Consider the following 14,817-nt stretch of genomic DNA (forward strand, 5'->3'; position numbering starts at 1 on the left):
ATACTTTCAAGAGAAGGTTGTGTGATTAAAATATAAAAAATTGTAACAAAAACATTACTTGCTGTTGCCCTGTTGTAACTGTTCTAAAGTTCCTTCATCCACAATGAAACTCTATGGAGGAGGTTGCGTGATTATATTTTGACATATTGCTACAAGATTAATACCTGCTGTTGCCCTGCTGTAACTGTTCCAAAGTCCCTTCATCCACAATGGTACCATTATCAAAAATTAGGATCTTGTCAACTTGATGTAGGAATCCAAGATTGTGAGTCACCAAAATTCTTGTCCTAGATTTATAGAATTTTTAGACATAGATAAACTTCTAAACAATATAAAGGCTTTCTGTCTGTCTGACTCTGTGTCTGTAGCTTAAAATTTGGCTAACCACTGTACTAATATGGTTCTTCTTTGCAGAGAAGCTTCTAACAGGTCAAGGGAAGGTATACAAGTATTTTATCAATAAAAAAAATGATTAATTTAAACAGTTGATTAATACAAGCTTAACAAGCACCAGGGATCTTAAGGGATAAGACAATGGAGGATATATTGATACATCCCGAATAATGATAAACAAAATTACCCCTATTTTAAACTTAAAATTTAAAAACATTAGATAACAAATCATCATTTGAAAAGGTACCCAAGGTTCTTTTAGCTAAGTAGATAATAAAGCTAACCTATTTTTGAGCATGCCGTTAGGACCAATAAGATGATCAAATATCTCCTTAGCCACATGTGCGTCCACAGCACTCAAAGGATCATCCATCAATACGATATCTAAGTAGATCTTACAATTAAAAAAGGTTCATAATTATCAATAAGTAACCAAGCAATAATAAGGTTTTTTAAATAAATAGTAGTGAACTATAAAATAATAATTCTTGTATGACTTTCCGAGGAATCTAAAGGGATAAAACAATGAACAATAAATTGATGTACAGCCCCAATGATGTTACACAAAATTACCCTTTCTAAAGATTAAGACCATCGTCTCCTCTCTATCTGTTTTTTCCCCATAATATTCATCTTTTTTGTTTATTACTTTAGATCAGGTTAGGCTAGGCAATTCTGAGTATCCCCACAGGGTTATGCACTGTAGTTGTAGATCCCGAAGGACCAAAACCTCTTGCATGGATTACGTTTTAGGAATAAAAACTACCAAACCCCAGGAATAAGGTATAACCAACAAGCAAAATAAATCTAAAATAATATTTGGGGGGCAAATGGAGAGATCGTCAATTTTACGATGTGTTGCCCCCCAACGACAGCTGAAAAACACGTATAGGTTTCGTGATTTTCTTCCGAATTAATTTCGTTATTGGTATGAGCTGACCAAACCCACTTATCTAAATTGTTATAAATGCTTAAATATAAACTGCATTGAAAAGAAACTAAATTCAAGATGATAAATATTTTTTTTAATTCAAGATTCCTGAATCATTATAAGCAGCCCTGGCAAGGCCCACCCTCTGTTTCTGTCCTCCACTCAGGTTGACTCCATTCTCCCCAATCTCAGTAAGGTCGTGGTTGGGTAGGATGTCGAGGTCAGAGGCCAGGGCGCATGAGTTGATCACATTCTGGTACCGGTTCTCGTCATATCTAGAAAAAAAATCAAAATCAGATGTCCAGAGAAGATATTTTAGAGTATAACACTAGAGGGAGAAAGGGTTACATAACAGCATGTCCCCATCCCATGGACCTTGTACAGAAAAATAAGGTCATTGAAAATCAACCAATGGTATTGGGAATATTAACACAGCCAAGTAGCAGAAAACAATTTGATAGCAGATGGAAAAGTTCATCGAAAAAAGAAGGTAGGTAGTTATCTGTATATACACAGTAATGTTAATTTATATATTTTTAAATAAACAAACATGACAACATCCATAAATTATATTAGCACAATAAAATCATGGATGGACAAATCCACAGAGAGAGTTATGGAGCAGATGTTCAGTGGACTATAAAACAGAGAGAGAAAAAATAAAAAGATAAAATAATGGAAAATCATGAAACCTATAGTTTTATAATTGAACGGACAGACAAAGCGAAGTATAGAGAAGCTTTGCTCATAAAAGCTCTTTGTTAATAAGAAAAGAATAAGAAAAATTTTGAAAAGAAACTACTTTGTGATATCATATCCACAAACAAACTTTTAATTAAAACTTGTGAAGAAAAGTGTTCATACATAACATTTGATAATTCCAATAGCTAAAAGGAAGGATTAATACTCTAATATAACAAATCTCCAAGGAAGGGAGGGGACAATGGCCTGTTTATTTCACTAGTCCACAAACTGTTACAATAACATTTTCTTATTCGTTGTCTCAACAACTTTGGGAACTTTTAATGAATTTGTTGGTTCATTAAGTTGAGTGTCCAAACGTTTGAACCACTAATTGCAATCTACAGAAGGGTTAACTTTGAGTATTATGATTGGGGATGTACATCTTACCGGCTATTGTCTAATCCCTTTAGATCCATGCAAATCTCCACATGTTTACATATAATATTACACAAATATTACTTAATTCAAACGGATTTTAAACAATTAACAGCAATGTATATAATAGATGTAGAATATGCATGACATTAATAAAACTGTCGTCAATCTAACTTGCTAACATGGAACTTGTTTATTGGATAGTTCGTTCACCTAGTAGGAGGGGAGGGCATGGAGTAAAGGGGGAAATCGTTATTTTAGCCCGCTGCAAGTTTCTTTTTATTAGAGATCTTAAAAATCTGTTATAATGTGCAAGCAATAATTTTTCAATTTTGACAGTAATTTTATAATTAGGTTGTGCTATTTCTTTTCTGTTGTATTGTAAGTTCACTCCTTAAGAATTGCAAATAAATATGGAAAAGAACAATAACAAATAATATAAACAAACTCTCTAACCAGGGAGGGAGGGGACAATGGATGATATAAATAATTTAACCATACTACATCTCACTAATAAGGGAGGGAGGGGATAATAGATTTTATAATAAACTTTTATTAAGGAGCTCCTCAGGAAGGGAAGGGGACATTGAGCTGTTTATTACACTAGTCCCCTAAGTTTTATAATAACAATTTTTCTAATTCGTTGCCTTAACAACTTCGGGGACCTTTATTGAATTTGATTGGTATGTGTATTAAGTTGAGTGTTTAATCGTTCAACCACTGATCGTAATCTTCAAAAGAGGTAACTTTGTGAATCATCATTGGGGATGTACATTAATTGTCTTATCCCTTTAGGTCCCTAATAGCTTTTACATTTGAAAGAAACTATCTAATAATTTTTCTCTAAACCCTTGATGAAAACTGATACAAACAAACTTAATTTATCTATAAATATCTTCTCAAAAACTTATTCTTTTGACTTATTTCTTTTAAGAAGAAAAATCAAGTTTAATAGATTTATGGCTGAATTTTATAAGAGGAAAGTCTAGAAACAAAATTAAAAAGATGTATTGTATCTTTTGCTTTGCTTAAGTCAAAAGAACATAGCATAATATTTTAGAAGTATTATCTAGAGAAAACATACAAACCTAATAAGATATATATAAAATATAATCTGATGTATTTATAATACCTGCTAGAAAACAGAATATTGTCCTTTAGTGTAAGGTTTTGAATCCAAGCTTGTTGAGCCACGTAGGAAATTGTTCCGTTAACAACCTTCTCGCCGCTTACCTTCTGCATTTCACCTTAAAAAAAGACCGGTTATTTTCATAAGTAGCGCAGTAATAATTGATAACAGTTATTTATCGCACCGTATTATAGACAGTTTTCCGTGGATATAAAAATGGAAAATTTGAAGATTAACAAAACTGGTATTAATTTCATGATTTTTACTTTATCATTCCTGGAAAATTGTCTGTAATTAGATACTCTATATGATTTTTCAGTGTGGTTAAGAACCGTTACTAATCCAACGAATATTAATCGGTTTCGAATCCACACTGGAAAAGGTAACTTTTTTAATATAAATGTATTATTTAACAACATTTTCGCCGCTAACCTTCTGCTTTTTACCTTTAATAAGTACTAGTATATTCATAAGTAGCTCAACAATAACAATAAGTGTATTCACAGGGAGGGAGGACACATTGGATTACACGTTTTATAATCTTGCTGTATCATTTGTTGCCTGTTAAATTTTTTAGTGCTTTTAGTGTACTTTTTTAAACCAATGATTAACCAATTAAATTAAACATAAGAGGTAACTTTTTTTATTATCATTGGGTATGACGATCAATTTCTCAATCTTTTTACCTAGTATAGAGGAAAGCAGTGAAAGTGATGCGTACATAAAAGGGGTAATTTTGTTTATCATCATTTGGTATGTTTATAATTTCATCGTCCATTGTCTTATCCCTTAAGATCTTTATACATTTCTAAAACGTTTTACCTAATATAGAAGAAAGTAGTGAAGATTTGCCGGATCCAATCTTTCCCACCACTGCAATAAGTTCTCCTTTCTTGATGTCAACATTTATACCATGCAGGGTGGGGTTAGCACCTCCCTCTATAATTGTAGATCAATATAAATCATCTATAATACAAAGTAGAACGATGTCTGTCTGTCCGTCTGTCCGTCTGTCTGTCCGTCTGAAGCTTAAGATCTTGGTAACCACTGAACCGAATGGGCTCTACTCTTCAGGGAATATACCTACTGGTCCTGTGGTGGTTTTAAGATATTTTCTTGAGGGGTGGGACACCCCTAACCCCCCCAAAAACAAAAAAATCCCCCCCTTAGGGGAGACTTCAACGTCAAATAAGGTGGTATCGTACATAAAAAATTAAATTTAACAAACAAAAACATTTAAAGTGCCACTAGAGGCCTCTAGGGGCGTAGCCGCTAGTAATTATATATAAAACTAAAGACTATTAAGTACAATATTTATGCCATTCACGGTGGGGTTAGCGCCTCCCTCTGTTTTGTAGATCATTATAAAACATAATTATATTGGAAACAAGGACGCCCCTAGTATCACTGGAGGTAAGGGGTGGGTGTTGGTTAATTCTACCATCCATTTCCAATTAGTTTTTAAGAGCAATGTAAAAAAAAGAAGTAGACTTTTTTCTTTTAAATAGAGTTGAGAAAGATTTATAACTGAATAGTTTTTTAATGTAAAAATAATAGGAGTATCTATCTTTTGCCAGAGGAAATTTATCTTGGGATTATTACTTTTATACACTTTATCTTATTATTTTTAAAATTAATGATCTATGTATTGCCTGTCCAGCTGTAGTCAGCATTTTTAAACTTGACAGCACTGGATTCATCTTCTGGATTAGTCGAGGCAGAGCTGCTCTGCTCCTCAAGATCTGGGCAACGGAGGAATCTGTCAATTCTGCTCACATTTTTATATTCATGTGCAAAATTTTTAATTGCAAGATTAGATATATTTCTTTTTAAAAGCATTTCTGGAAAGAAATCAAATAAAATTGAAACATTTTAGTTTTTTTTTATGAGCTTTATTTTGTTAAATAAATTTTTAAAAAGAAATCTAATGTAAGATTAAAAATAATATTTTTCATGGGACAAACTGTATTGAATTAGAATATTATTTTTTAGGTCGTACTGTTTGGAATTAGAAAGAATAACATTTCTATGGGACTTTCTGTATCTAATTATAAATAATTCTTTTTTAATGGTTGAAACTGAATGAAATAAACCAACATTTTGGGACATTCTATTAAAAAATGTAAGACATTTGAAATAAATAGCACTTTTTAATGAGCCATACTGTATAGCTATGATATTAGAAATATTTTTTCAAGGGACATGCCGTATGAAATTTAATGAATACTCATGAATTTTCCTGTTGATAGAAACCATAAGCTTGACAGTCTCCATGACTATGCGAGGAAACTGGTTCATTGGGATTCTGATTGCAAAGACGATTTGATAATTGCAGAATTTAAGGGACTTTGGTACCCAATTTTTATAACTATGTTATCTTATTTGTTTGCTTAAAAGTTTTGGGTACTTTATTTTATTTTTGATTGGTTGGTTCTAAAATAAAAGTGTTTATGCTTTTAAACCAATAATTTTAATCTACAAAAGGGGTAATTTTGCTAATCTTTATAAGGGATGTTTATAAATTTATCGTCCATTATCTTGTTCTTTAAGATTTCTGGAAATTAGGAAAATAGCTAATATAGATTAACTAGCATCCAGGCAATAGATGCACGGCATTAGCGGATGTAGTGGGTAAAAGATTAGCCTAACATTGAAAAATTCATTGGTTTATTGGTTTGTGAGATCTTAATTAACAAAATAAATATTTCTTATAGATTACAATACTCTATCTAATATTTTCGAGGATTTATTATTCTACACTTTCGTTGAGAAGATGTGCCTATTTTTTAAAAAATCATTCTTTCCTGACAACATTAAAGATGGCGACTGTACCAAAGATTTTCTCAGCTGTTATTGTATTATTCACAGGATCTAAAAATAGAAAGTTTCATGTCTGTCAGTCTATGGCACCACTTTGTTAAAACACCCAAAAAATGGTAAAGAGGGAGAGGACATTTCACTGCAAATTATACTGGTTTCCAAAGTTTTATCAAAAGAGCACCAATTTCGTTAGTTTAAAAACGTTGTGTACTTATATTAAATCTTAAAGTTCATAGTACAAGGACGTTCAAAAGGGGGGGGGGGGGGTGTAAAGGGTTGAATATGTAGGCACTACAAAATTTTGTATCTTGAATTTTTACCACCCCCCCCCCAAAAAAAAAATGAAAAAGCTTGGACACCCTTGCAAGAATCCCAAACTTTCTGATGGAAGGTTGAATCAAAACATGGGATAATTTTCTTTAAAATATGTATATACATATGGCAACCCATGTTGCAAAGGTTGCCAGAGTCACCACAAGTGGGGCAGCTGTATAATTATATGTAACAAAATGTATATACCTATGGCGGTGACTCCTAAAATGGTGGGTCCACGCATTACGTGCATGACAGATATCTTGAGTTTTTTCCGTCTTAATTTCTTACGACTTTTTATACAGTTTTGTATTGTGGGAGGCGTTGTTAGACAAATTAGTTGGGGGGGAAAGTACCAATTCAACGGTGGGCGTTCATTTCCGCATGCTATCACTTCAGCATATTGTTTCATCAATACACAAAAGCAAATTAAATTAGAAGGGGTATACAGTAGTGGGTATAATGGATCTAAAAGGATAAAGATAATAAGACAATGGCCGATAAATTAATATATACCCCAATGATGATACTTAGAATAACCCCTTCAGTAGATTAAAATTTGTGGTTGAAAAGTGTGAACAATCAACCTAATGAAGCAACCAATTTAAATTGACCCAATCCCCAAAATTGTTAAGCCAACTAATGAAAAAACGTTATTTTAAAACTTTGGGTACTATTGTCATTGCCCACTCTTTCTCTGCTGTACAAAGTTTGTACGGTGTTAACAAGGACAAAAGGGATGTAAAGTAGAAAATATTTTTTTCGTGAAATAAAAGAAATTATTTTTTTTTCATTAAATAAAAGATATATAAATATATTTTGTATCTTGTTTATAAAAATATTTTAGATTCTAAATAAATTTTGCTGAGTAATTTACCACATCATATTATAGACATCTTTCCGTGGATAATAAGTGAAAACAAGGTTCCGAATGCCTTAACTATAAAAACTAGTGCTAATCTTATAATATTTACTTTAATACTCATGTAAAATTTCTGTAATATTAGAAGTAATAGAGTAGCCTCGCTACTAGAAAACGATTTATCTTTGTACTTAATACCCTTTCTTTAAGAGAAATAATTCTTCAATTTATACATGGGAACGTTTTATGGGGGCGTTCAAAAAAGTGGTGGTTTATGCACCACCAATAATTAAAATTTAAACAAAAATAAAAATCTGTATTTTAATGTATTTTATATACGTAAATATATTCTATTCCTTAGTATCTTTTATTTGAATGCTTACAAGCGACTTCAGATAAAGTATCAATTAATTTGCATGCGTCGCATGTGTTTTAATGTGTTCGTATGAAAGTAAATTTTGTTTGCATGAATAAATGGAGTTGAAATATGGATCTTGAAATTGTTGGCGAAGTTTATCTATAATTTGAAATGTCTGTCAGCTTGTCTATGTAACATTTTTTCTGCTTTTATTTTTAATTTTTTTTGTATTTTCCTCATAGCTTTTCAAACAGAATGACTGATTAACAGGTAGAAAAACAAAGTGAGTTACAGAGTAGATTTGCTTTAAAAATGTGTTTATCTGCCAACATTTTTATTTTGTTAGTGAGTGAATAAATATTAGTTTTTTAAAAGCAAAGCTTTTCTATAATTAGGGTCTGTCCGTCTGTATGTGAGTTTATTATTATGGGACAGTTAGCTATTCTGGTTAAAACTATGCCCCGCCCCATAACTCAAACAAGAATTATTCCCTACTCCTCCTATTTAAAAAACCAATGTTTTAATCTTTTTTTTAAAACTTTTTCAGTCGTCATACCTAAGATTCAAAATAATTTGTGACATTGTTCTATATAAATGTATGTTTAATATCTTTGATCATATTTGCTGTTATCTAATATGTCTCATACCTATATTTTTTAAGACAAAATGAATTGAAAATGATTGCTAAAATCGAAATATATCTTCATGTCTTAGAATAGTGTATTTTTTAAAAAATAGGTTGAAAAACATAGGGTCAAGCGGGGCATTAACCGGTAAGGGGCATTACCGGTAATTTTTTACCCACCTTCAGAAAATGACATTTTTCTCCATGTTCTAATCGACTGACAGAAAAAAAACATAAAAGCAAATTTGTTCCTTATTAAATTGCCTACAAAAAAGTATAAAATGAAATGTTTGTGAGATGAATTTTAAGGGTACTTTTTGGGTCTCAAAGTCGGACGAAAATTTTTTTTCTTCAAAATTTTTTTCACCTAGGTGTATAAAGATCGACCTACACAAAAATTGGTAAGACCTAGAACTGATCCGTAAAAACCTTTTGAACTAAGAATTGCCCGCTCTTTCCAAATCCGTTGAGAGCTTAAATGTAGAGTTAATATTTTTTTCAAAAATGACCAAAGTTCGCGCGGGGTATTTTTCGGTAACGTCGAAAAAAAAATTCAAATTCGATTTTTAAGATCAATTTTCAGGTTTTCTTTGGTAAAAGCTAAAATTCAATATGGGCTTTTTAAGAATTAGGCCAAAAAGTGAATAGAACAGGTTTTTTTATATAAAAAAATTTAAATTTTATTTTTAAAGAATATTTTTGTGAAAAAAAAATCGAAATTTCTCGTCTTTTAAAAAAAATGATTTTTGACATAGAAGGAATAGTCCGATCTTTATGAAAATTTTTGTGGATAATCCCTATAACCTATACTAATTATGATTATTTATGTTTGACTGGCCGTTTGGCCGTTTTTAATCGATTTTTTTTAGGTTGAAAAGACGTTACCCACAATGCCCCACCGTGGGGCATTTATCGGTAATTTCTTTGAGTCCAATTATGACAAACTTCTAAAAGTCCTAGGATAACGTCCTATTAGGACCTGATAGTCCTTTCCGTAAGCTTTCTAATGGTCTTGGTCCCATTTTAAAATATTAATATTTACCCCATTTTTTTTTCAAAAAACCAAAAAAATTACCGGTAATGCCCCGCCTCACCCTACTAACTTTAAAATAGGTTAATTTATATAAAATATAGGTGTTCAAGTCAATTTCAGGCTCCAGGTATGATCCTGCAGCTCCTGATCCTCGAGGTCTCCAGAAATCTTTAAAACCCTCCTGTGACCGCAATTTTTGACATAGAGCCTTCAAATTTTAAACTTACGCTTTTCTTCTACGTCTACATAATGTATTAAAATTTTATGAAGATCTGCCGCCGTTCTCCCGCTGACCGCCAACTGCGGCGGCTGGCAGGTGCCAAGTACAGCTGCGGCCGACGAAATTTATGTTTTGAGATTTCTAATATAAATTTTACATAAATATAAACATTTTCTGAAAAAAATTATTTTTCTTGTTTCAAAGATAAAAAAAAATTACAGCCTTTTGAAATTTTTAAGTAGAAAAGGACTTAAAAACAAAGGTTGTTAAATAAAATGGAGAAGAAAGCGAAAATTGACTTAGGCTCAGTTTTAGTCGGAAATTCATTATCAAACAGGGGACATGCACTGAGATAATAGGGGGGGGGGGCGTTGAGCCCTACCTCCAAATGTTCGGCAAGGGGCCTCACTATTAACCCTTACAGATCGGGGGGGGGGCTCAAAGAGCCCCCCCCTCTAGTTTTTTCAATCTCATTTTTTTTGTAGGTAAGATGGAGAGCTGTAACTTCATGACTTTTTAAGTTTAGTAATTATACGTTGGCAAGAGTTGATTTTATTTGGATATCTGCTCTCTGTCGGTCGTGGTGTCCGGTCAAAGTCGGTTGGGTAGCAAAAAAAATTAGAAAAAATTCTAAACAAATCTTAATTTCTACATTATGACTTTTGTGTATAAGGTAGAAACCTAAAATTTTTTTGGTGAATACTTAGATATCAATGACCATCTGAGAAAAGTGGTGTTATGACCGTTTGACCGCTCCCTGACCGACTTTATGACCGATTTTTGTACGGCTTTTACTACAGACATATATCATGAATATCGTGGCTTCTATTACAGCTAGAGACCTATAATTTTTTTTGGTAAATCCTTGAGCAATAATAAACAGATAAAAATATTAATTTGCGCCGCCAACCGCCGTTTTACCGCCGCAACCGCCGAAAATGGCGGTTTCCGTTATTTGCCGTTTTTCGGCGATGATCAGAAAAAGTAATTTTTTTGTTATGAAAAATAAAAGTTCGTCCTAAAATTTGGTCATCCTAGCTGCAAAATTGGCCGCTCTACAGCTGTTTTAAAATTTAGCTGCTGGCCGCTAAAAAGCGGCTAAGGAGCGGTCTGACTGCTATGACTAGAAAAAGTAATTTTCTCTAAAAATACACATGAACCACCAGAAAAAAATTTTACGTCTTTATCTGTACCAGGAGCCGAGATAGAGGGGGGGGCTCTTTGAGCCCCCCCCCCGATCTATTAAGGTGGGAATTGGGGCCCGATCTGTAAGGGTTAAGGGTTAATGTCTAGTATACTTATTGTTTTGTATTAGATATATTACTTAAGGGGGGGGGGCGGATCTGACACTTTTGCGTAAACTTGGAGTATAGGCTTTGTCTTAGGAGTGAGAGGTTAGGTTATTTGGGGGAAAAGTTTAGTTTTGGGTGTATTTTCCTAATATTTTATTAAATTTTTTTTATATGTCTCCAGGTTCAGGTGCTGCAGTCTGGAAGGTCACTTCTGGAAAGGTATAAATGAAAAAAATAGTTTGAAGAGTTAGAGATCAACTTATTCAACCAAATATGCATCTTTTGGGATGTTATGAGCGTATATAAAGAAAAAATAAAAATCAGCCTCCACGTTCAGGTCCTGCAGGTCTCCAGGTGAATTCTGGACAAGTAAAAACTGAAAATTTTTAATTTTATAGTTAGAACAAAAAAAACTGAAAATTTTTAATTTTATAGTTAGAACAAAACTTATTTTACAAAAGTTTCTACTTTATTAATGGTATGAACTAATTTGAAGAAAAATTTGAAATCAGGCTCCAGGTTCAGGTTTTGCAGGCCTCCAGATAAATTCTAGACAGGTAAAAACTGAAAATTTTTACTTTTGAAGTTAGAACAAAACTTATTTAGCAAAAGTTGCTACTTTATGGATAGTATTAATATTTTTGAGGAAAAATTTGAAATCGGGATCCAGGTTCAGGTACTGCAGGCCTCCAGGTGGATCCTGGACAGGTAAAAACTAAAAATTTTCACTTTTAAATTTAGGGCATAACTTATTTAACAAAAGTTGCTACTTTACGGATAGTATTAACTCATTTAAAGAAAAATTTCAAATTGGGCTCCAGGTTCAGGTACTGCAGGCCTTCAGGTGTATCCTGGACAGGTAGAAATAAAAATTTTCACTTTTAAAGTTAGGGCATAACTTATTTTGAACCTGGAGCCCAATTTCAAAATTTTCTTCAAATTAGTTAATACTATCCATAAAGTATCAACTTTTGTTAAAGAAGTTATGCTTTAACTTTAAAAGTGAAAATTTTTATTTCTACCTGTCCAGGATCCACCTGGAGGCCTGCAGGACCTGAATCTAGAGGCTGATTTTTATTTTTTCTTCATATATGCTCATAAAATCCAAAAATATGCATATTTAGTTTAATAAGTTTATCTCTAACTCTTCAAACTAATTTTTTTTTCATTTATACCTGTCCAGAAGTGACCTTCCAGCCTGCAGCACCTTAACCTGGAGACCTATCAAAAAAATTTAAATACAGTGTGTTTTTTTATGAGAACTTTTTTGAAAGCAATTTTACCCCACTTATAGTTATCAGAATTTAATGATTAATGGCTTATTTTCTTCGTTTTTTAAGGGAAATTATGTAACAACCAAAAAATGTTGAAAAAGTACAGAGCTGGATCTTTAAATCGTTTTTATAGTGCGCTGAATCGGGGCGATTCAGAGGTGAACTGTAGGTGCGCTGGTGGTTAGCCACAGCTCGCCTATAAAACAGGGATTTTTAAAATTTCGGCGCGGTGTTGCTAGATCGCTGGCGACACTCAATAACATATCCATACGTGCCGGTACAATTTTATAACTTAAAATGGGTCAGTACGGTGTTTTATATAAAAAAATATATAATTTATTTTAAAAATAACTATAAAAATGTTTTCACTATAGTTTTGCAATAAAATATTAAACTAATTTTAAAAAAATATTTATTTATTAAATATGAATCACCCCGATTTAGCGCGGCAATGCCACTCGTTGAGTGGCATTGCTGCGCCGGTTCGGCGCAACTGACCGCGCTGAATCGCCCATGCCATTTCTATTTAAAGATTGGTATTTAATAATTTGATGGCGTGCTGAATGAATCGCCCCGGTTTAAATCACCTATAAACAATTTAAAGATCCAGCTCAGTAAAGTTGAAAATTAAAAACTTAGGTGTCAACATCTAAAAATGGTTTTAGCGCATTTTTCTTATGTTCAAATATTCTACCTTTTGCAAGAATGGCTGCAAAACGCTTCAAAGTTGAGATATAGAGCTATAAATTTATACAGATACTATTGGGGACATGTACTAGAATAGGTCAAAGTTTGAAGGCCATATCTCAATCAGGGAGAAAGTACTGGCCCCCCAAAGTCGACTACTGAAAATCCAATTTTTTTCTTGCAAAGGGTAGAAGATTTGAGCATAAGAAAAATGCGCTAAAACCATTTTTAGAAGTGGTCACCTAAGTTTTTAATTTTCAACTTTACTGTACTTTTTCAACAAAAACTGTAATTTTTTTTGGTTGTTTCATAATTTCCCTTAAAAAACGAAGAAAATAAGCCATTAATCATTAAATTCTGATAACTATAAGTGGAGTAAATTGGCTTTCAAAAAAGTTCTCATAAAAAAAACACACTGTATAAGGAAAATACACCCCAAAACTAAACTTTTTTCCCAAAAAACCTATCCTCTCACTCTGAAGACAAGGCCTATACTCCATGGTTACGCAAAAGTTTCAGATCGCCCCCCCCCCCCCCCCACATATCAATCAAACAACAAACCCTTTGAATTCATGAACTTTTTTTTTGAAAGGCTCTTGTGACCGCAGTTTTTGACTTAGAGACTTCAAATTTTAAACCTAAGCTGTTCTAACATGTATACATGACATATTTAAATTTCATAAAAATCCAACGCTGTTTTCTTGCCGACTTCTGTCTGCAGCGTCCGGAAACTGCCAAGTACTGCTGCCGCCGCCGAAATTTATATTCAAGATTTCTAATATTATATATACATAAAGGTAAACATTTTCTGAAAAAATCTTCTTCTAGCTTTAAGAGTACAGAAATTACAGCCTTTTGAAATTTCTAAGTAAAAAAGGACCTAAAAACAAGGTTGTTCAATAAAAAAGTAAAAATTACTTTGATCCACTTATTGTCGGAAATTCAATATTAAACAGGGGACATGCACATTAGAAACAGAGATAACAGAGTGAACGTTCAATTCCCCCCTCCCCCCCCTCCTCTCCTACCCTCGACCTATTAAGGTCAATAAAGGGGACCAACCGTTAAAGGTTAAACATAAAATTCGCTACTAAAAATAAACTGTAAAGTCATCTTAGAATTGATTAAAATTTTTACTTAGTTTCCTGCGAAGAAATCTGCGATACCGTCGCTAATTTTTAAAATTATAATCTATGCTATAAAAATTGAATTCTTTAATAATTTGTATTAAATTTAAATATGGAATGTAAATATAAGTAGAAATTATTTGTTTCTATCAATGCGTTGCAAAATTTTAAGTTCGCCAAATTTGAGATATGTCAGAGAGCCAGACCCACCATTTTAGGGGTCACCCCTATGGCCACATAGGTGGCGAAGGTTGCCAGAATGTCCACCATAGGTATAGGTAATAAAATGTAAATACGTTATGGCAATGGTTGCCAGATTAGCCAACATAGGAACAGCTTTAAAATGAAAGCAATATATATACCTATGGCAACATACGTGGCAAAGGTTGCCAGAGTGACAACCATAGGGGCAGCTGTATAGGTAATCCACAAACAGGCTTGCAGAACACCATTTTTCTAGAAGTAAAACAAACATTTATAATAAAAACTTCATTAACGTTGGCCAATTTGAACTTGAGGAATAAGACAATGAAAGTTAAATTCATTTAAAATTATTTAGATTATGTTTGTTTGTACCTTTAAGCTGTCAATTTCTTGATCTCTGGAAGATAATCAATATTGTTTTTTAAAAGTAC

At 32.7% G+C, this 14,817-nt stretch overlaps 1 protein-coding gene across 1 annotated transcript in view; it reads right to left on the minus strand.

Moving 5' to 3' along the window:
* LOC145323160 (ATP-binding cassette sub-family C member 2-like) overlaps positions 1-14,817 on the minus strand; it is a 48,216-nt gene that overhangs the window by 14,151 nt on the left and 19,248 nt on the right. The window contains exons 16-25 of the mRNA XM_080165553.1: positions 14,759-14,783; positions 14,545-14,638; positions 6,377-6,443; positions 5,812-5,877; positions 5,225-5,340; positions 4,395-4,511; positions 3,576-3,690; positions 1,433-1,599; positions 678-777; positions 165-287 (exon numbers count right to left, since the gene is read on the minus strand). Coding sequence (XP_080021679.1) covers positions 165-287; positions 678-777; positions 1,433-1,599; positions 3,576-3,690; positions 4,395-4,511; positions 5,225-5,340; positions 5,812-5,877; positions 6,377-6,443; positions 14,545-14,638; positions 14,759-14,783 — 990 coding nt within the window. The remainder of the gene's footprint in view (positions 1-164; positions 288-677; positions 778-1,432; positions 1,600-3,575; positions 3,691-4,394; positions 4,512-5,224; positions 5,341-5,811; positions 5,878-6,376; positions 6,444-14,544; positions 14,639-14,758; positions 14,784-14,817) is intronic.

The sequence above is a fragment of the Acartia tonsa genome, chromosome 6 (assembly GCF_053477335.1).
Source record: "Acartia tonsa isolate MP-2025a chromosome 6, ASM5347733v1, whole genome shotgun sequence".
NCBI classification, from domain to species: domain Eukaryota; kingdom Metazoa; phylum Arthropoda; class Copepoda; order Calanoida; family Acartiidae; genus Acartia; species Acartia tonsa.